At 34.1% G+C, this 24,328-nt stretch overlaps 1 protein-coding gene across 1 annotated transcript; it reads left to right on the top strand.

Moving 5' to 3' along the window:
• The first annotated feature begins 12,805 nt into the window (after window positions 1-12,805).
• Window positions 12,806-15,670, top strand: LOC112750452 (sugar transport protein 1). The gene is made up of 4 exons (XM_025799188.3): window positions 12,806-13,082; window positions 13,496-13,821; window positions 14,249-14,878; window positions 14,978-15,670. The coding sequence occupies exons 1-4, from the start codon at window positions 12,956-12,958 to the stop codon at window positions 15,425-15,427; spliced, it is 1,533 nt and encodes a 510-aa protein (XP_025654973.1). The 5' UTR covers window positions 12,806-12,955; the 3' UTR covers window positions 15,428-15,670.
• Window positions 15,671-24,328: the final 8,658 nt, after the last annotated feature.

The raw sequence follows: 24,328 nt of genomic DNA, 5'->3' as shown, positions 1-24,328 counted from the left end.
CCAAGTTTCAGGGTAATCCAAGATTTACAGAGAGAGTTATGCAACTTAGAAGTAGTGTTACTCGCTATTCAGCCCGAATCAAATTTAGCAAAATAATACCAAATTCCAAGATGCATAATTCCCAATTCTGGATGAGTTTGGAGATCAAACCAATGCTGAATAGAAGCTTAATGTGTCTAGTTTATCCAGTTCAAATTTCAGGGTATTAGACTTCTGAAAAATAAATTATGTAACTTAGAAGGGGCCAAGGTCACTGATTCTAGAAACTGAATGGAGTAGAACTTGAACCAGAATTTGCAAAAGTTGAATAGAGAAGTGGTGCGCAAAATTAAACTCCGCACAACTGAACCTGCAAGTACACCGAGTCGTCCAAGTAATACCTCAGGTGAGTGAGGGTCGAATCCCACGGAGATTGTCGGATTAAGCAAGCAATGACTATCTTGTAAATCTTAGTCAGGCGATTAGAGAAGATGGTTGTTTGTTTGAAAGCATAAATAAAATAGTAAAGAAAGAAATACCAGGTTAGTGTGAAAACAGTGGTAGATAATCAGTTAAGACTTCGGAGATGCGTATTCTTTCCGGATTAACTTTTTCTTACTGTCTACTTCAATAATGAACGATTCATTCAATGGCAACCGTAATTGAATAACTCATGTAACATCCTCATCAAGTTAACCTCTTCTAAACCCTAGCAGCCCACCATATCCAAGCAACTCATGTAACATCCTCATCAAGTTAACTCATGGCTTCCCACTGTAGCCAAAGGTGAAGACCTAAGCAATCCACTCCCCTTCGCGATCCTACTCAAAATGCCACAGACAAGGTCGGATCTTCCGGATCAGGGAATGTTGCTTCTCAAACTCTAGCCTTAACGCCACAAAGACCTCAGCAACCCATGGTCAACAGAATTTTATGTCACTTATCCAAAGTCACCCAGGCACTCTCTTGAAATCCACAGTGCATTCTCTAGCTGTGGTTCAAATGCTATCCGAGTCAGAACTCACACGGAACCCATGTAGAACAAGGATGATTGTCACAGTTCATCCTCAATTCATGAGATAAAGAATGAAAATGCACAAGGGAATGGAATCAAACGTGTATTGAAATAGAAACAGTAATATTATTAATTCATGAGAATCAGCACTGCTCCTAACACTAACTTAGGAGGTTTAGTAGCTCATAGCTTACAGAAAGTAATGTGAATTCGAAAATGGTGGAAGAAGATCCTAAACAAGGGTGATCTTCTCCTATATATATTAATCTAATAACTAAGAAGTATAAAAGTATGATAGACTAGACTAGAGGTGCAAAAGTCCACTCTTGGGCCCACTTTGGTTGAGTACTTGGGCTGAGCTTAACGTCCATCTTGAGGGATGGGCGTTGAACGCCCATTGGGGGTGATTGGTGCTGTCTTTTGCCTCTTGGTAGCATTGAACACTAGGAATAGGGTGGAATGTGGCAATCAACGCTGGCTTAGGTTCCTTTGGGGCGTTGAACGCCAGAAAGGGGGTAACTCCTTGGCGTTCAATGCCCAATATGGCAAGCTCCTTCAAAGAAAAGTATAAACAATTATATATTTCTTAAAAGCTCTAAAAGTTAGATTTCCAATTCCTTGAAAGCGCATCATTTGGACATGTGTAGCTCCAGAAATTCTCGTTTGAGTACATGGAGGTCAGAATCTGACAGTATCTGCTACGCTTTCCTTGCCTCTGAATCAGTCTTTGCCAAAACCCCTCAATTTCAGCCAGAAATTACCTGAAATCATCAAAAAACACAAAAACTCAAAGTAGAATCTAAAAATGTGAATTTAGCACTAAAACCTATGAAAATATAATAAAACTTAAACAAAACATAACTAAAACAATATAAAAATAATGTCAAAAAGCGTATAAAATATCCACTCATCAAGAAGTCAGTAACTTCCTTGAATTACTACTATCATTATAGATATCCAATTTGAGTGAAACCAATTTTTTATAATACTTTAATAATTCTATTTATTTTTCTTAAAATTTTAGAATGTTTGGGATTGTGAATTGGAAGTTATGATTTTTGAAAGTTTACCTATTTTTTTTTATAGAAAATCAGTTTTTTAGATTTTAAAATAGTAACTTCAAATCTCCATATCTTTTAATTCTAAAAGACTTTTATTTGCAACTTTTGGCAAATGAAAGACTGCGATGTGTAAAATAGTCAGTTTAAATTTCAGATCAATCCACATTTTAGAGGAAAAGTTATGCAACCTGAAAGGAGATAAGCTCACTGTTTTGGTGAGGCAAAATCACTTTGAACAGAACCATTTTTAAATTTTCATAACTTCTTCATTTGAAATGATATTGATATGAAACTAAAACCAAACGAAACCTAGAAGAGTCTTGTTGAATCATACCAAATTTGAGGAGCCTTGGATTAAAAATGAAGTTTTAGTGATTTCCGTAAAACTGTTATTACTTGTTGTCTTTTCTAGTTTATCCTAGATGGAGGCAGCAAGTTGAGAAATTTGTATAAAATATATTATTAATTCAATTACATTAAAACCAAAGCTAAAACATAGTTTTATGACCCTATATCACCTATGTAGCAAGATAGCTAGTACAGAGAAGTATCACGACGTATATCGACCTTGTAAGGAATTAAGGTGCTATCAGGTTGGAGTTTTAGCAAACCCACTATCTTTCTATAATATCGAAAGTTATAGTAGTTAAAAAGGTATGCTGCATAGTTTGTTAGAAACCTTAGTTTGAAACAAGCGTGTAGACATAAAATTTGCACGATTACAAGTTTGTTTAGTATTTCTAAAGTAGGAGCAAAACTGAGATATCAGAGTTACCTCAATAGAAACTAAACCTAACTAATTAGAAATAAATTACAAGTCGAGTGCGAGAGTTTAAACACAAAGAGAGTGAAGATAAATCCTCTCATGAGAAATAAGAATTTATAACTATAAAAAAGGGAGGTAATTAAGACACCTAAGATAACGGGACATCTAGGCTAAAAGACTTAAGAGCAAAGATAAGAGAAGAGTTAAGAGTTAGGCCCTCCAAGATGTTGTATTAACCTTAGAGTTATATCTCAAAGTAGTCCTTGAACTTGCACTCGGTCTCAAAGTAATCCTTGAAATTAATAATTACTCAAATTCGTCCCCGAAATTGTCCTCCGAGACTCACGGTAGTCCCTAAAATAATTTTCGTCTATCCTTATCATTGGAGACCACTAAAACGACGTCATTTTATATTTATTTAAAAAAAAAGAATCACAGCCTTTCCTTTCACTTCTCCTTCCCCTTCCCTTCTAAATTGTATTCAATTCACAAATTTCTCTCTGTTGTTCAATTGTAACACACTAACATTGAAAATTCAAATACAATAATTGAATCAAATTGGCTAAGCTTGTGATGATCATGAAGAAAAACAACACATGCAAGGTTCACATGAATAAAACAAAATTCATCTCATCAGAAAAATAGAGCCTGAGAATCAGAAATATTGTACAAGGCTGAGAAGGCAATAGGGCCTCACAGAAGGAAGCCATAAGTTGCATCTGAGAGGAAGATAGGCCATGACTATAACCTTTTTCTTTTCTGTTACCTCCTCTCAGAAAAGGGTGATAATTCTTTTCATCTTCCATTATCTCTGTGAATTAACAAATTACTATTTTGTTTTATCTGAGTTGCTTACAAAGTCCTACTTTTTATTGGCAGTTATTGCCAAAAAGGAAAGAAAAAGGAAAAGAGAAATTGGGGATAGGTTGGAGAAGAAAAAGGGGAGCGTGAAAGGGAAAGGAGAAGGAAAATTGGGTAAGGGTTGAGGAAGGAGAAAAGGACCGTGAAAGGAGAAGGGAAAGGGAAACTGGAAATGGACAAAGGGAAGGGGAAGGAACGTGGAAGGAAAAGGGAAAGAAGAACTGAGAAAGAGTTGGAGAATGGGAAAAGGACCATGGAAGGAAGGAAAAGAGAAAGGAAAACTGGAGATGGGAAAGGGGAAGGGAAAGGGGTACGGAAAGGGAAAGGACTGAGAAAAGGTTAAGAAAAGGGAAAAGGAGTGTGAAAGGAAAAGGGAAAAGGGTATTGGGAAAGGGGGGACAGGCAGAAGGTGCTTTTTTTTTAATAAATATAAAACGATGTCATTTTTAGTGGTCTTCAATGGTAAGGATGGACGGAAATTATTTTAGGGACTACTGTGAGTCCCGGAGGACAATTTCGGGGACAAATTTGAGTAATTGTTAATTTCAGGGATTACTTTGAGGCTCGAGTGCAAATTTAGGGACTACTTTGAGATTTAACTCATGAACCTTATCAACGGAGAGGGTTGGTGAGTGGGAAGCTCCGCAGGGGAAAAGAATTGAGTAGGATTGAGGACCCCGCCAAAGAATACATACTGGTTGGGTTGATGTCCCCATTAGGGAAATGAACTGGCCGAGTAAAAAACTTCACCAGGGAAGAAGTACGGGACAAGATTGAGGACTCCTGCCAGGGGAAACGTACTGGTCAGGCTGATGCCTCCATCAGAAAAAATGAACTAGACGAGTAAGAGACCCCGCCAGAAAAAATGTACTGGCTAGACAGAGAGACCCCACTAGAGAAAACGTATAGGATGGGTAGAGATTTATCTGGAGAGGAGGAGATTATACTCCAATTGAACTAGAACCATATGGGGTGAGGACACTCACCACATGTTACAGCCAATTTCTCACTAAGACCCACATTTTTCTTAGCTATAGCAACTATCATTATTTTTGGCTTGACTGATACGGGTTTGCCCGTGCCAATGAAGTATCCTGACTGATATGAGTTCGCTAATGACGATGCCTATGCCTGACTAACTTAGTAAGAAACCATATTTAGGATGCGTTTTGGGTAACATCGGGTTGCAAATAGCCAACCGACGCATGAGCTCATGGCCTACACTAGGAACAAACATGCATCATATTAGTTGCGCGTTTATTTGTGTTTGTTTACTATTCATTCTCTGTGATTTCTAACTGCTATGTGCTTTATGTGTATGTGTATATATTTTCTGTGTCCTTAAGTAACATGGAAGTAATGATAAAGATAAAAGAACAAGATTAAAAACGAAACTCTAAAAGATACGAATGCAAAAAGGTGAGAAGAAGTTTACTAAAATTACTAGGATTAAGAATAATTACAACGCTAGAGCCAAGAACCCTAGGTATTATGAGAGAGATGTGTTTCCATGTTAGCATCTTGTTGGGAACCATATAGGTTCGCACCCCTTCTCTCACATTTCCCACAGGTGGAAGACCCCGAGTTGATTGCGGCTACTGGAGTTATATTCATAGAGGTGCCAGGCGAGTATATGTTTTAGGACCCCCAATCGGAACATCACGATTCTATGGTCTAAGGCCAGCGCTCAGATGTATGTGAACAACGGGGGATCATTTGTATACCTATCGTACAGCTCCAACTTTGAGTCTGATATGCCCTACGAGATATCTCTGACAGAGATGATGCATTTGTGACGTAACCATCATTCATTTTTGCCGCAGTTCTTCTATAATCCGGCTATGCCCAAGGCGACATACACTAGTCCTACACCATATCTGCCCCTAGTATTTTAGCCAAAGCCTTCACCTGAGCCACAGCCTGTTTAGATTCTGATCGAGTCCCTAGAGGCTCAATTAGACCCACTGAGAGAGTACTTCAGATTGGCCAAGCCGGTGAGAGTTGGTTATCTCTCTACTTCATCTGAGGAAGAGGATCCTGACAAAGACCTAAACTGGAGATCTGATGAGGCCATAGAGCCGGATGCAAATGCAGGGAGTAATGGAAGTGCTGTTGGTGATGCTCGAGACCAATCCTGAGATAGAGACTACAAATTTATGCCTCGACGGTTCAACAGCTGTAGGATAGAGGGTCTTATTTCTTAGACTCTATTTTCTCTCACTCTAATAGAGTCTTTTTGAGAGTTAGAATTTTATTTTCTTTTGTTAGTTAGATGCCAACCTAGGGGTTTGCTGCACAACTAGGTCTCTAGAAGATCATAAGTCTGTATATATATACAAATATATCTATCTAAGTATGTTGGTTGAGTCTGGCATATACTAACTCATGATGTTGATGTATGATATTTGGCTTGTTTTTATGACTACTTGTTGGCTATTTATTTCAATTAAGTGATAAATATTTTTAATTATTTTTTTGTATGGGATTCTCATCTTTTAGCTGGGATTGAATTCTAACTTTGAAACCCTAAAATATGTAAAATCTGGCTAACGTATGCGAGTCCAATAACGCGACAGGCTCATATGTATATAAATAGCATAGTGTCTAGAGTCTTTAGGTTAACTGAGAAGTAGTATCTGACAACCGGTAGTGATCTGGACCTGTCGAAAAATGGGTTGTTACACATTCATATCACTCATATGCAATGTTCTAAAAATCATATCGGACCAGTCGGTTTGACCAGGTTAACTGGGAATCGGTCTTCTAGTTGGTTTGGTTGACATAGAAAATCTTTTGCTAAAAATCCGACAAAAAAATTAGTCGAACCGGCAGTAAACTGGCAAACCGGTAGAACCGGAAAATTTTTAATGATTTTCAGAGTTTTAATTTAAAAAAAAAATCAGAGTACTAAAGCGGAGCCTTATCCCTCTATCTCTTTCTCTCACAAAATCCTAATTCCATTACCCCCTCTCTCTCTGCAAGCAACAGTAGCAGCCAACGCTCAGCTCCACCGTCACCGAACTCTTCTCCTCAGCTAGAGGGTGTTGTTGCCATCAGCAGTGAAAGACATAAGGTCAACTCGAAGCTCTTGGCCCTCAATCCCTTTCTTCTCCACATCGTCGCCTCTGAACTTGCAGATCGAAGCTCGTGGCCATCTTCTCTACATTGTCATCGTCATCATTGTGGACTTGCATATCAAAGCGCAGTCAGTTTGATTCCTCTCTCGCTAGTCAGTTTGCTCAATCATCGTCTTTGTCTTGTCGTTCCACCCTCGCCGGCAATTAAGTTTTGTTCCTTTCTTGCCGCCTGTTTCGTTCCTCTGTCACCGTCAATTTGGTTCCTCCGTCGTTGTTGGTAACCTCCAATTGTTTTGTTTTTTTTTCTTTTATTCGTTTTTATGATTTTGAATTTCTGTTTTACTATGATTCTGGAACCTGGAATAACCGAATAATGTTTATGACTATAAGTAAGCACTGCTGAAATCTCTGTTTGCTTCAATTTATGTTCGATTTTTTTTATTAATTTTTTTATTCTAAATTTTTTTAAATCTAATTTTTGAGTTGCTTTTTTTTGTTGTGTTTTGAGTTGGAATTGTTAATGATATGATTGTTGAATTTGAATTTTTTGTTTAATTTTTCTGATTTTAAATTTTTTAATTTTTCTAGAATATAAACGTTTGTTTCAAAAATTATTGTTGATTACTTTATTAAAATTTAAAAATTAATTAAAAAATTTTTGTTTCGTGAATTTTTAATAATAAAATATAAATAGATTATTACATAAAATCGTAAAATTTTAAATTTTATTAATTTAAAATTATTAAATTTAAATATTTAAAATTATATATTAAATTTTTAATAATTTTATTATATATTTAATTAAACTAATTCAGTCGCATTTTAATTTTAAGTAGATCATTAAATTATTAAACGAGTTACTTGATTAGTCTAATGACTGGTCGAACCTTGCTTAATAAATAATAATAAACAAAATGTCACGTGAATCGAGGGTAGCATAGTCAAATTTAGGTGATGTGGTCCCTCCTCCTCACCCGTGAGGCCGTGAGGCAGTGAGTGGCGATTCTTTTGGTGTTAATTGACTTCACAATATCGGCAATAAATTATGCTTTGGAACAAGTGACATTATCTGTTAGTGGTTTAAGTGGAAAACTACAAAAGGATTAATATCAATCGAATAAAACCTAATTTAACCTCTCTTTGATCAGTTACGTATCAGGTCCACAATATTGAAACATAGGATTATACTACTTAAATCCTTTACCCTCTATACCAATTCTAGTGGCATAATCATTTGTAGTATAAAAAAACGAATAATGTAAATGTTATATTCCTTTACCCTCTATATCAATTCTAGTGGCATAATCATTTGTAGTATAAAAAACGAATATGTAAATGTTTTATATATATACATATAATTTATGTATTTAATTGTTAGAATGTTACATTCATTAAAAAAAAAAAGTCGAAGATAGAGCTAGTAATATATAACTTATTCGCGGGTACCTAACCCAAACCAACCTGTTCGGATAGGGTTGTCTATCCTATCCGTTGCGGATAGAATAGGATAGGGTGTAAATTTGTCCGCGGGTAGGGTACGGATTTAGGGTATACCTTACTCGCACCCTTAATATATTATATAATATATATGTAAAAGTTATGTATGTAGTGAAAAAAGTGAATCTTGTATTTACAGTCTTCTTCTTATAAAAACTTGAAATAATTACTAAATTAGTTGATGATCATATTATTTGTAATTTTATGTTGGATTTCTTTAAGATTTTATTGTTTTTAATTTTAATTTGAATTTAGTTTTTTATTTTTTATTTTATTAATATGTATCGAATTTGGAATTGTTGAATTTTATATTTATTTGAATTTTTTTTTTGTTTCTGCAAGTAGGATCGGATAGGGTAGGGTTTAGAACTTTAGGGTGCGGGTAAGGTTAAGGTTGAGAGATTCTCAACCCGCGAATAAGATAGAGTAGAATTTTAAAAAAATTTTCAACTTGCGGATACAATTAGAGTAGAGTCTAAACCCTACTCTACCTTACCCATTACTAGCCCTAGTTGTAGGATTCGATAAATATGGTCAAATATTTATCGCAAATATGAATAGTTGTGAATGTTTAGATTCTCAATTTTAGTTTTCAAGAAAAACAGAAAACATATTTATTCTCGGTTTCATTTTTTCTCTTAAAATGAAAATACAAGCAATGATTCTAAACTTATTTAAAAAGATATTTTTTTTTGAAGTAATACTTTTTTTTCCGTTCCAGATCACAAAAAAATGGAGGCCTAGTATCAAGTAGTTGTTTCACCAATTTCTAGGTTTTAGTGTCGTACCATCTATAAAAATTATGGAAACAATTTTTACTAGTTCTTCATGCGTGCGTAGTCTGAGGTGGTATGCAACATGCTGTAAGAATGATGGTGCACTCACTCTATGGCAGGTAGAACATGAACATGTGGGTCTTCGAACGTCAACGCTTTATGAATGCTATGATCAAGGAGTTGTCAAAAAAAAAAATTCTGAGACACTGTATAACTGAAGCCCGCCTCTCTCAAATTTAAAACGACAACGATATTTGGTGATGCAAGTGTGTGACTCACTCATCCAAAAAACAGTAGGTAAGGCCTCTGACAAAAAATAAATGATCAAAATTAAAAAAATAAAATCTCAATAAATATTGACATAACAAACTGAGTTAACTATTATATAAATTTATTTAATAAAAATTTACAATTTAATAAAATCTTTTACGTTAATAATAACTAAGTTAATTAATAAACATCTCATCCATACATTAATTAAAATAAAAAATTTTACTAAAGTGATTAATAATCTAATTAACAAATTTTTACTTAATAATTTAATTTAAATAAAAATAAAATTACATAATTATTTACTTAAAAATAACTTTTATTTAAATAGTTAATACCTAAATTAATAAATTAATAAATATATAATTAATAAATCGACTTCAAAAAAATATCTAGCACAATATTTAATATCTAAATTAATAATTATGTGTTTAATAACTTAATTACAAAATAAATAAAAAATTAGAACTATATTTTTAAAACCGTACCCTGTCAATGAATCGTTACTAATGATATATTCAACCACCTAAACCATAAATTGTATATTAGTTCTTGGCTAATATCCTAATCATGCTTATACATACATGCGATAACATAAACCTGAAGCTAAGATAACAAAACTAATCACGAAGTCGGTTGCTCCGGCAACGTACCATATTACATTCAGTCGATTGATGTCCGGATCACGTACATCTACGCACGCCATCTTAGAGTTACTCAATAATATGGTCAAAAAAAGATAAAAAAAAAAAAAAGTGGTTGAAATATTAAAAATGGAGCCCAAAACGTTACTGTTAATGACATGTATATATAGGCCGCGTCCACTCTTATCTCGTTTATATTGCAAACGAGATAAGACATACTATATATTTTCATAATTATATTACAAATTATTTGTTTCAATAAATAAACCATTTTTTATTTATTTAAAAGATAGTTGCTTTCGTTAGTACTTAGTAGGGTTTTGCTAAAGCAAATTTTTCATAGAAAGAGTAAATTTTCATACATTTAATATTATTAAAATTTGAAAATATTGTACAACTTTTTAAGAAGACTTTTATTTATGTGTTTTCAAAAAATGTTGCAAGGGATACTTGTTAGTAAATCTTTAATTATTGCTGTATATATAAATAATATATTTAAAGTAAGGTTTTTGTTAATAAACTCTTAAAATTACTTTTTAAAAATATTATTTAAAATAAAAATTTGAAAGCTTTAAATAGTTTAGTAAAATATTTAAAATAATAAAATAAATAAATTCTTTGCAACATTTTTTTTTGAAAGGAAATTCTTTGCAACATTCTCCATAAGTAAATTCATTTCTTCAGAGCGCCCGTGATCAATCATAATATATTATTCTTCATAATATATTATGATGCTTGTTTTGGTCCAGAAGGCTTCTACAGGTTCAATCAACCAACACCCATTGTCGCCGTTCTAACCAGCATTCCCCAATCACATTTCTAGTTCACACATATTCTGAATTCCAACACTTGCATCATTATTTATTTATTTTCAAATTGAATAGCTCTGGTAGTTAAAGTGTGCAACATACCATAACCCGGTTAGTTCTAACTTCTAATAATTCTCTTTTTTAAATTTTTGTAACAATGAAATATTGAATATTTTCTTTTCAATTTTGTGTTATTAAATTCTTAATTCTTTTTAATTTTTAGGAATAAGTACTATTTTGATCTTTAAAATTTATGGTCAAAATCAAATTAACCTTATTTTTAATTTAAGAGAAAATTCTACTTTTTTTTTTAAGCAATGTTAAAATGACACTCTCCTCTCTTCTATTTGTAAAATATGCATTCTCTTCCCTTATAACTTTTAAAGAACTTCCTCTTTTAAAGAACTTCCTCTTTAATTCATTCCCCTCCCTTATATCCAATCCATGTCTTCGTGCTGGAAGTGACCTTGATTATTGATCTTGTCCACATATTAAAGAGTGTTTCATTCCAACAAATGTACAATTAAAACAGAATCTATTTTTTCTAAAAAGTTAAAACAGATAGTTACCTTACTTTTTGTACTATTTTGGTACATTGTGAAAACTGAAAAAGAAAACAAATTTAATTACGCTTTAATATCGGGATTGGATACTTTATGCTTTTATTAATCAACAGAATGAACTCAGCGAAAAATCTAGTAGATTTTAAAATAATTTAAAGTATTTTATTAGCAGTAGTGTTAAACTCACAGAAAAAGGTACCTCATTAAGTCAAAATCAAGAAGGTTGAATTGCTCTTCTGGGTCTCCACTTCTCCAGTGCATTTTAGACTTTGGATCCGCAATTTGTGTGTGCTTTCATTTTCTCTTTAAACTAATCATTAGTGGAGTAGTTGCTGCTCCAATTTCACTTCGTATACAGCTTCAACAAGCAAATACTTTTTTATTTTTATTTTCCTTTTGTAGCCCTATTTTCATAATCTTAAGATATTAATAAAAGGAGTGCTAGGAGATGAGTAGAATTTGTGATGTTTAGCCATCAATTAGTAATCATCGATATTTTTAATAGTGTGAGATAAAATCTAATAGTGTAAGATTAATCATTTTTTTATGCTTAAATACTGACTAGATTTCAACAAAAGTGCTGGCCCCTAAATTTTCTCTATTAATAAAGTATATTCAGAAATTACATTTGACTAATATTCATGAATACAAATTACAAAATAAGTAAAACAAAATAATATGATATAAATATGTTTAATAAATACAAAGAAAAACATTGTGAAACTAAAATATACTATCTCAAACGAAAAATATCTCCGCTTTATTCCAACTTGCTATAAATACATCTAATAGCGGACTAAATCTCTAAAATAGTCATTTAGATTTACAACTTTCACTATTTTAGTTTTTCAAATTCAAAATTACTTATACTGCTTCCTAAAATTCAATTCTGCATACCATATTAACTCCTGAATCCTTTTTTTATACTGAATTGTCACGCTAGACATATGACTAAACAACATCTTTTCGTTTTGACACTTACACAAGGTAAAAATAAGAAAAAGAAAAAGAGTTTATATGATATGCAAATTATTATATCTCTCTTCATTCTTCAAAACGACTTTTTTTACCTTATTTAAAAGCTAAAACGAAAAAATATTATTTAGTCATATGTCTAGTGTGGCAAATCAAAGTTAGTTCAACATTTCATTTATTGATTCAATGTTAGAAAACGTTCACTCCGTTCAGTGACCAATATAAATATAGTGCCTGAAGTTTGATTTCGAGAATCAATATAATGAATTTTAAATTTAAAAGATTAAAATAATGAAAGTGATAAATGTGAGAGATTACTATAAAAATTTAGTCTCCAATCATTTTGTTGTCAATGTCACAATATTAATAATTTAATTTTGATAAACTGTAAAATATATTTTATACAATATCTAATTTTTTCTATGGCTATTTCTTAAATTACGATAATTATTTTTATTAGCGTACCGTATATGTAAAACTGTTTTATATAAAAATAAAATTTTAATAATAGTAATAATTAGTATCATAGATTCATACATCATATCATTATCATGAAAACGAAAACTATGGACGGATAGGAAAAAATATACACATAAAATGTTATAAATAGTGTGTACTTCTAAATTCTAATCATACTTCCTGAGCTGTAGAGCTAGAGCGCAATGGCTCAGCAAGCGTTCATGGAAGTTCCAGTGAAGTATCCGGGCAAGCTTACCTTGAGGGTTGTCTTCACTTGCATTATGGCTGCTACCGGTGGCTTGATTTTTGGTTATGATCATGGTGTTTCAGGTGAATCAATAAATCCAATCTTTTTTGTTTCTTTTTCTTTTCTTTTTCTTGTCTTTTGTTTAATTTTAAAGTTTTGCTTCTTTTATAAATGCCTTTTCAACTATCCTTCTTGCCACTTTGTTTGAATCTGTGAATGTGGTTCGAAATCTCAGAATCTGGGTATTCAATGTAATTTAGATATTAGGGGTTTTGTAATTCAGTTTTACCCTTAATTATGATGGTTATCATTGCAACAAGAACTGAATTTCTAAATTCGGTTTCTTTCTTTTTATTTATGACTAAAATTTTGGTACTTTTATGGTTCTGAAATCAATTTTATAATGTTCTTTTTTAAAAATAAAATTATATGCCTAAATTTTTAGTACTTTATGTGTTCTGAATTCAATTGCTGATAATGTATTTTAATTTTATAGGTGGAGTGACTTCCATGGATCCATTTTTGAAGAGATTCTTTCCCTCTGTTTATGAGAAGGAGTCTACTCTGAAGCCTTCTTCAAACCAATATTGTAAATTCAACAGTCAGGTATTGACACTCTTCACATCCTCACTGTATCTGAGTGCCCTTGTTGCTGGCCTCGGCGCCTCAAGCATAACTCGGATGCTTGGCCGGCGCGCAACCATGATCTTGGGCGGAATATTCTTTGTTGGAGGTGCATTACTCAATGGATTAGCTGTACACATATGGATGCTTATTATTGGGAGACTCTTGCTTGGTTTTGGAATTGGCTGTGCAAATCAGGTCCAACTTTTACTCGTGTTCTATGATTTGGTTATGCTCTGATTAATTGTTGGTGGAAACTCATATGCAGTTGCCCTTATGTGAAGTTGATAGTTGAGAGCTGGACTAGTTGCCAATTTAGTCAAACTGTCAAATTATGTAATGACTTTTAGCTATCAACTTCACACGAAAATAGTTACATGTGAGTCTCCACCTTACTTGTCAACTAAAAGGTTCAATTTCATAGTTCAATTCACAAAATGTAATCTCGTGACTAAATTGAACTTTATGAAAGGTTAGGGATTTAAATTAAATCATGGATTAATGCTTACAATCTCAAGAGGAAATTGAACCTTTCTCATTACTAGTCATGTATAGTTCCGACTGTGATCATTAGAATTTCTTATACTTATAATTAACTATGCTGTCTTTTGCAATTTGATTGCAGTCTGTGCCAATTTATCTTTCAGAGATGGCACCCTATAAATACAGGGGAGCACTTAACATGTGCTTCCAATTGTCAATCACTATAGGCATCTTTGTTGCGAATCTCTTCAATTACTACTTTGCAAATATACTGAGTGGTCAGGGATGGCGCTTGAGCTTGGGGCTTGGTGCAGTCCCCGCTGTTATCTTTGTCATAGGCTCAATTTGCCTTCCGGATTCACCAAACTCACTTGTTGCCCGTGGCTGCCTTGAGGATGCACGAAAGGAGCTTGTGAGAATTCGTGGCACTACTGAGATCGATGCAGAGTTGAAAGATATAGTTGCAGCTAGCGAAGCCTCAGAGAAGGTTAAGCACCCTTGGAGAACCTTGATGGAGAGAAAGTATAGACCGCAGCTTGTTTTCGCCATATGCATACCCTTTTTCCAGCAATTCACCGGCTTAAACGTGATCACATTCTATGCTCCTATTTTGTTTAGAACAATTGGTTTCGGAAGCACGGCTTCTCTTATGTCCTCAGTGATCATTGGCAGCTTTAAACCTGTTTCAACCCTCGTTTCCATTCTTCTTGTAGATAAATTCGGAAGGCGCACACTTTTCCTTGAGGGTGGTGCTCAAATGCTGATTTGCCAAGTACTTATTTCACACTCCTCACATCATAAACTGGTTTCCTTTTTTCTCATTGGTTATACTAGTTCCTAATTAGTATCTTATGTGTGTTTCGCACCGCAGATTATCATGACGATTGCTATTGCTGTTGCATTCGGCACTAGTGGCAACCCCGGCACACTTCCCAAATGGTATGCATTTGTGGTTGTTGGCATCATCTGCATATACGTTTCCGGTTATGCATGGTCTTGGGGTCCTCTAGGCTGGTTGGTACCGAGCGAAATCTTTCCACTTGAGATCAGGCCTGCGGCTCAGAGCATCACGGTTGGGGTAAACATGATCAGTACTTTCTTCATAGCGCAATTCTTCACGTCAATGCTATGCCACTTGAAATTCGGTTTGTTCATATTTTTCGGGTGCTTTGTGGTTATCATGACCATATTCATCTACAAGTTGTTGCCGGAAACAAAGGGTGTTCCTCTTGAGGAAATGAGTATGGTATGGCAGAAGCATCCCTTCTGGTGCAGATTTGTGGAGTCAGATAGCAGGACCAAGGTTGAATCTACATGTTGATTTTTAGTTGTTATTTCTTAGTCCTAGATTTTGTGCAACTGTGAATTAGCTTGAAAAATTCCTTAGCTTTTTTCTTTTCTTTTTTTCTCTGTTGATTTTATGCACAAGGTGTTTGAGTTGGAATATAAAACTCAATACCATATAGATATTCAAAGTTTAAAGTTCCAGAGTTAGGTTCAATTGAACATGTCAAACACTAAGAAACTTTATAAGCAGTTGGAATTATAATTTTTTTCAGTTTAATTTCTCAGTTAGTCTTTATAATTTTATCAAATTTGTAATTAAGTCTTTATAATTTTTTTCTTTTCGATTGAGTTTTTATATTATTTTTAATTTTGTAATGAGATTCTTTTCATGTCAAAAATATTAAAATTAATAGAATATTTTTTTCAAAAAACATATAATTAAATATTCAATTAGGTTTTTAATCTTCAATTTGCATGGAAATATTTAATTAATTCTAATATTTTTTATACTAAAAAAGACCAAACTATAAAATTAAAAATAGTATAGAGAGTGAATTAACTCTACAAGATCCCTCCCAAATTACAATATCCTGAATGACATTGGTGACAACAAAACAAACTTACCCCTATTCAAACTAAACCAAGCAATATCAATTATCTATTACCAAGGCAATATTCATTGTATACCTCATAGTGTGGCCGCACCTTGTTGCTTATAGTCGTCCATCCATCACTTCCTTACCGTTCCAGAATCTCACACCAACCATGCCAAGATTAGTTTTATTTTTTTTTCTTCATTTATCATTCTCCAGTGGCACCAAGACTCCTCCGTTCCTCTTGCAAGTTGTTCCTATATCGTAAGCTCTTTGAAACTTAGCACACATCTGTATTTCAATTCCACGTTTTGGAATATTTGACTCATGTTTCTTGCTTTATTCCTTACAAATCTCTAGTCCCAACTTGTTTCCTTACCACCTTTCATCCATTCTGTCATACCTTTGTACCCAATCACCATCTTTATGTCTTCTTCCTTTAGATTGTCTCCTCCAATATGAATTGAAGTGTCCTTCGCTTCTCTGTGAGAACAACCTCCCATTTGATTTTTCACTCTTATACTCTTTCATAAGACACACAAGCTGATTTTCTTTATTTGACACATGTATCCTCCAATTTCATATATATTCAAATCTTTCCTACCAAGTTCACAATGCCACTAGACCCACAATCTCTTTTATTAATATTTTGACCCAGCCACCTCTTTTTCACGTCTATTTCCCTTTTTATTTACTTTCCTCCACTGAACAACTAGTGCCTTGGTCATCTCCCAGGCTCTATCCACTTCTACAATCTTATTATCAAAATTCGCATATGCCTCATGTCCATACTATCCAAACTACTGCAAAGAAGATAACTTTACAGTTGGAACTATAATTTAGTGGATCGAGTTATGATGTCAAATTTTTTATTTTTAATTTATTATTATTTTTATTTCATATTTTTACGTCCAAATTATTGGTGAGTTAATTTTTTTGAGCTTGTGATCCTTTTTGTACTGTGCATTAAAATTCTTATACTTAACACTTTTGTTGAATATATATAGAAAAAAAATGAGTGAGTCAAAGTTCTAAACACGTGGATCTCTAAAAATTTCTATACTCAGTAATTTTATTAAACATATATATGAGAAGAAGAAGAATGACGAAGATAATAATGAAAGAGAAAGAAAAAGAAAGAGCATAAGAAATCAAAGAAAAAAAGAAGAATAAAAAGGAGAAAGAGAAGGAGAAGGAGGTGATAATAATAATGACGACGATAATAAAAGAGGATGAGAGAAAAGAAATAGAAAAAGAAGTATACATACTTACGAAAAAGAAAAAAATCACGTTGTAGCCGTCTAACATTTTTGTATATGCTATCTTAAAATGCAAAATTCCAAAGAATTCTTAAAAAGTAAAAAACTGTTATTCTAAATTTGGTTTCATGAACGATTTTTGTTTTGGTTTTCGTTAACGAGGTACCTCTTATCTAAATTTGGTTTATAAAATGTTATTTTACAAAAGAATTAGTCAATTGTTTTATTTGCAAAAAATATGGTTAAACACATGTTTTTAAAAAAGGTTACTCTACACTATTAAAATCGGTAAATTATGTATTGAAAACTTAGATAGAAATAATATATATATATATATATATATATATACACGTTACAACAATATAGATTATTTTTTAGGATTATATGTGTTAAAAAAAATTAAAATTTGTCAAAAAATAATTTTTGACACTATTTTAATTATGAAAAAATGTTAATAAAAGTTTTGTCAAAAATAGTATTTTTAATATATAAGTAATTGTGAAAAAAGTTTAATCTTATTTTGATAAATATTGGTTGTCAAAAATAATGTTAAAAAAATTTGAGAATATATATTTTTTTATATTTATTAACCGTCAAAAATACTATTTATTTTGACACTTATTGACCATAAAAATTCTCAACAAAAATTTTTCACAATTATTAACCGTGAAATATATTATATCATAGACAATTTTTGATAATTTTTTACCATAAAAAAACTTAATCATATTTTTTTTTACATTCATTATTATAAAAGTTAAAGTGTTACTTATTATTGATTTTTTAAATAAAAATGACTATAACAATAGACGAAACAAAAGTTCTACCACTATGACATGAATATGCTTTCAATTTATCATATATATATCTTTGCAACTTTGATCATTGATCATGATTTAAAATTAGTACAAATAGCATTTCTTATGTAGCATTTAACAAGTATATCAACAACAATTAACACCAAGTACTAAAACCAGTACTCAATATCATAATATCATATTAATGTTCTTTTTTGTATAGTGCTATATGAATCACACTTATAAACTTATCAAAGTTTTGAGCCATTAATCAAGTGAAGTAGGATTGTTATTACTTTGAATTATAGGCAACTTTTCATCCAATAGTTGCTTAAGTATTCCTACTATATGATCTACCTTTTTCTTCAAATCTTCCACATCTATTTTAGAGTCTTCTATTTTTTTGCTACACATTGAAGCTTTGTTTGGAGATCAGAAAATATGAATGATCTAGGACCCCATAATTGTGTAGGTGTCACGCCAGTCCCATAACCACGAACTCGTCCATGTCGTTCAAGTCCAAATACTTCCTCCATCACCTTATGTTCATTCATCTCTAATATTCCGTCATTTACTTGAGATGATAATTCCTTAAGTGAATCCTAAAAGGGATTAAATCAATCTAATAAAATCAATAAGAATATATGTAAACATGAAAATAAAATGCTTACTGAAAAAATTAATACTTAATTAATCCAATTTCTTCATTGCAAAACAGAACTAAATTAATGCCTAATTAAAATGACACAACAAAGGCTTATCATAATAAATAATATCTGCATTATACCAGTTTTATATAAATCTCCTAACATAAAAATCCAATCTTATCTTTGATAGAATGATAATATTAGCAATGAGATTGCTGATTTTTAGGTTATATCCGGCTTAGTCGACTTTTAACTCTACAGTCTCTTTAGATCTTTCTGGAAACAACATTTATCATTATTTGGTTTTCAATATGTAATGTCCTCATTTCTCTCTGTTTCATTCTTTATTTTGTAACTAAATATTTTGCTTATGCATGGCATGAAAACTTCAATCATTGCTTTGGATTTGTTTGCATAGGAAGCTATTTTTCCAAACTTTTGTGAAGTATTGATAAGCATATATACCGTGTTGAATTCCAGGTTTGGCAAAGATTCATAAACTTATTTGTTGAAGCTGAACATTTTACAATTGAGCATGCATTTTATTAGTTCTGATTCTCTGTATTTTGCTTAGAATAAAAGAGAAAAAAAAACCTATGGTTAAGATTATGCTTTTAAGGTGTTTGATGTTATGATTCTGGTTTTGTAGAGTAACTCAGGAGCCTGAATCACATAAAGCTGTTTAGGTATGGAAGCTACGAGTTATGATAAATTCAATTCTGTTTGGAGTACTGATGAGCGGATATTTTATACGCTTTTTGGAGTTAATTTCATATAGTTTTGAGTATGTTCTAGTTAGTTTTTAGTCTATTTTCATTATTTTTTAGGAAAAATTCATATTTCTGGACTTTACTATGAGTTGTGTGTTTTTCTGTAATTTTAGGTATTTTTCTGACTGAAATTGAAGGAGCTGAGCAAAAATCTGATTCAAGCTGAAAAAGGACTGCTGATACTGTTGGATTCTGACCTCCCTGCACTCAAAGTGGATTTTATGGAGCTACAGAACTCGAAATGGCATACTTCCAATTGCGTTGGAAAGTAGACATCCAGGGCTTTCCAGCAATATATAATAGTCCATACTTTGCACAAGGATAGACGACGTAAACTGGCGTTCAACGCCAGTCCTCTGCCCAATTCTGGCGTCCAGCGCCAGAAAAGGATCAAAAGCTGGAGTTGAACGCCCAAACTGGCACAAAAACTGGCGTTCAACTCCACAAATGGCCTCTGCATGTGGATTGCTTAAATCTCAGCCCCAGCACACACCAAGTGGGCCCCAGAAGTGGATCTCTGCATCATCCATCATAGTTTACTCATTTGTTGTAAACCTAGGCTACTAGTTTAGTATTTAAACAACTTTTAGAGACTTATTTTGTATCTCATGACATTTTAGATCTGAACTTTGTACTCTTTGATGGCATGAGTCTCTAAACTCCATTGTTGGGGGTGAGGAGCTCTGCTGTGTCTCGATGAACTAATGCAAGTATTTCTGTTTTCCATTCAAACACGCTTGTTCCTATCTAAGATGTTCATTCGCGCTTAACTATGATGAAGGTGATGATTCGTGACATTCATCACCTTCCTCAAACCATGAACGTGTGCCTGACAACCACCTCCGTTCTATATCAGATTGAATGAGTATCTCTTAGATCTCTTAATCAGAATCTTCGTGGTATAAGCTAGAATTGATGGCGGCATTCATGAGAATCCGGAAAGTCTAAACCTTGTCTGTGGTATTCCAAGTAGGATTCAAGGATTGAATGACTGTGACGAGCTTCAAACTCCTGAAGGCTGGGCGTTAGTGACAAACGCAAAGGAATCAAGGGATTCTATTCCAACCGGATCGAGAACCAACCGGTGATTAGCCGTGCTGTGACAGAGCGCGTGAGCGTAGTTTTCACTGGAAGGATGGAAGGTAGCCATTGACAACGGTGATCCACCAACACACAGCTTGCCATAGGAGGACGTGCGTGCGTGAACAAGAAAACAGAGGGAAGCAGAGATTCAGAAGACAAAGCATCTCCAAAACTCCAACATATTCTCCATTACTGCATAACAAGTAACCTTTAATCCATGCTTTCTTGTTTATTTGCAATTCAACTGATAAATATAATTGACTTCCTGACTAAGATTTACAAGATAACCATAGATTGCTTCAAACCAACAATCTCCGTGGGATTCGACCCTTACTCACGTAAGGTATTACTTGGACGACCCAGTGCACTTGCTGGTCAGTGGTACGAGTTGTGAAAAGTGTGATTCACAATTCGTGCACCAAGTTTTTGGCGCCGTTGCCGGGGATTGTTTGAGTTTGGACAACTAACGATTTATTTTGTTGCTTAGATTAGGAAAAAATTCTCTTTTTGTTTAGAGTCTCTTTTTATTGTTGTGTTAGAATCTTAGAATCCTTATTTTCTTTTTAAAAATCTTTTTCAAAAAAAATAATTTTTCTATTAAATCCTGTGCCAAACTTTAAGTTTGGTGTTTTCTTGTTGATTTTTCTGTGTTTTTCGAAAATTTATTGTGGTTTTCTAAAAATTTTAAGTTTGGTGTTCTTCCTTTGTGTTCTCGTGTTCTTGTGAATCTTCAAAGTGTTCTTAAGTTTTCCTTGTGTCTTGGTCTTAAAATTTTTAAGTTTGGTGTTCCTTGGTATTCCCCCCCCCCAAAATTTTCGAAAATAAGAAACCTCAGATCTAAAAATTTTAAATCCTGTGTTGTCTTATTGTTTTTCTCTCTCCTTTAAAAATTCAGATTTTTATTTCAAAATTTAAAACCTTTTTCAAAAATCATCATATCTTTTTCAAAATCTCCTAACCACTTTCTCTCTCCTCACTTTTTCGAAAATATTTTACTCATTTTTATTTATTTTATTTTGATTTATTTTATTTTTGAAATAAATTAATAAATAAATAAATAAAATTATTTTCTCTATTTTACATCATCTCCCCTTTCTCCATCATGGACCTAAGCAGAAATGAACAGTCCAGGAGGACTCTGGGGTCATATTCTAACCCCTCTATTGCTTCATATGGGAGTAGTATCTGCATACCCTCCATTGGAGTCAGTAGCTTTGAGTTGAATCCTCAGCTCATTATCATGGTGCAGCAAAACTGCCAGTATTCCGGTCTTCCACAGGAAGAACCTACAGAGTTTCTGGCACAATTTTTACAAATTGCTGACACAGTACATGAAAAGGAAATAGATCAGGATGTCTACAGACTATTACTGTTTCCATTTGCTGTAAAAGATCAAGCTAAGAGGTGGTTAAATAACCAACCTAAGGCCAGCATAAAGACATGGAAACAGCTGACAGAAAAATTCCTGAATCAATATTTCCCTCCAAAAAGGATGACACAGCTAAGGCTGGACATCCAAGGCTTTAAACAAGGAGATAATGAATCTCTTTATGATGCCTGGGAGAGATACAGAGAGATGCTACAAAAATGTCCCTCTGAAATGTTTTCAGAGTGGGTTCAGTTAGACATCTTCTACTATGGGCTTGCAGAAGAAGCTCAGATGTCTCTAGATTACTCAGCTGGTGGATCTATCCACATGAGAAAGACAATTGAAGAGGCTCAAGAGCTCATTGATACAGTTGCCAGGAATCAGCATCTGTACCTAAGCAGCAACCCTTCCATGAATGAAGAGGTTAAAACAAGCTGCTGAATTCAGTCCTGTAAAACAAGCTGCTGAATTCAATCAGCAATTGGACTTTCTAATAAAGTAGCTAGCCGAATTTAAAGACAGGTTACAAGAGACAAGGATGGCTAATATACATATGGACGAACAGTTTAAGCAAACAAAGCAGCAGCTATCAAGGCAAATATCAGAAGAATGCCAAGCAGTTCAACTAAGAAGTGGGAAAACATTAAATACCCCACCTCAAGGCAGCAAAAAGCTAAGAAATGAGAAAACCACCCAAAATTCACCTGAGGACAGTAAGAGCCCAGGGAAAAGTAATTCTGGAACTGAAACGCCAGAAAATTGGTGGAAGGCTGGCGCTGAACGCCCAGACCATGCTCAGGACTGGCGTTCAACGCCAGAAACAAGGCAGGACTGGCGTTCAACGCCAGAAATGGGCAAGGATCTGGCATTGAACGCTCAAAATGGGCAAGATCTGGCGCTGAACGCCCAAAATGGGCACAGTTCTGGCGTTCAGACGCTAGGAGCAGACAAGGAGCTGGCGTCTAGTTTCACTCCAGCTTCTAACTCTGGCACTCAATTGCCAGTGAGGGATCAGACACACACAAATACTGATAACAACCCCTCTAAAAAGGCTTCTTCAACCACTTCTGTAGGCAATAAACCTGCAGCAACTAAGGTTGAAGAATATAAAGCCAAGATACCTTATCCTCAAAAACTCCGGAAAGAGGAGCAGGATAAGCAATTTGCTCGCTTTGCAGATTATCTCAGGACTCTTGAAATAAAGATTCCATTTGCAGAGGCACTTGAGCAAATACCTTCTTATGCCAAGTTCATGAAAGAGATCTTGAGTCATAAGAAGGATTGGAGAGAAACAGAAAGAGTTCTCCTCACTGAAGAATGCAGTACAGTCATTCTGAAAAGCTTTCCTGAAAAGCTTAAAGACCCCGGGAGCTTTCTGATACCATGCATATTGGAAGATAATTGTACCAAGACAGCTTTATGCGATCTTGGGGCAAGCATCAACCTAATACCTGCATCCACTATCAGAAAGCTTGGTTTAACTGAAGAAGTTAAACCAACCCGGATATGTCTTCAACTTGCTGATGGCTCCACTAAATACCCATCAGGCGTGATTGAAGACATGATTGTCAGGGTTGGGCCATTCGCCTTTCCCACTGACTTTGTTGTGCTAGAAATGGAGGAGCACAAGAGTGCTACTCTCATTCTAGGAAGACCCTTCCTAGCAACTGGACGATCCCTCATTGACGTCCAACAGGGGGAAATAACCCTGAGAGTCAATGATGATGAGTTCAAGTTGAACGCTGTCAAAGCCATGCAGCATCCAGACACATCAACAGACTGCATGAAAGTTGATCTTATTGACTCTTTGGTAGAAGAGATCAACATGGCTGAGAGTCTCGAATCAGAGTTGGAAGACATCTTTAAAGATGTTCAGCCTGATTTGGAGGATTCAGAGGACATGAAAGAGCCTTTGAACTTTCTTCTGAAAGAGGAAAAACCTCCTAAACCCGAGCTCAAGCCATTACCACCATCCTTGAAATATGCGTTTCTGGGAGAAGGTGACACTTTTCCAGTGATCATAAGCTCTGCTTTAAATTCACAGGAAGAGGAGGCACTTATTCAAGTGCTAAGGACACACAAGACAGCTCTTGGGTGGTCCATAGGTGACCTTAAGGGCATAAGCCCAGCTAGATGCATGCACAAAATCTTATTGGAGGATAATGCCAAACCAGTGGTGCAACTACAGAGGCGGCTAAATCCAGCCATGAAAGAAGTGGTGCAGAAAGAGGTCACCAAATTACTGGAGGTTGGGATTATTTATCCTATTTCTGATAGCCCCTGGGTGAGCCCTGTTCAAGTCGTCCCAAAAAAGGGAGGCATGACAGTGATTCATAATGAAAAAAATGAACTGGTTCCTACAAGAACAGTTACAGGGTGGCGCATGTGTATTGACTACAAAAGGCTCAATATAGCCA

This window comes from Arachis hypogaea, chromosome 15 (genome assembly GCF_003086295.3).
Source record: "Arachis hypogaea cultivar Tifrunner chromosome 15, arahy.Tifrunner.gnm2.J5K5, whole genome shotgun sequence".
In the NCBI taxonomy this organism is placed as follows: domain Eukaryota; kingdom Viridiplantae; phylum Streptophyta; class Magnoliopsida; order Fabales; family Fabaceae; genus Arachis; species Arachis hypogaea.
The sequence above is the reverse complement of the archived record's forward strand: the minus strand, read 5'-3'. Positions and strand labels throughout refer to the sequence as shown.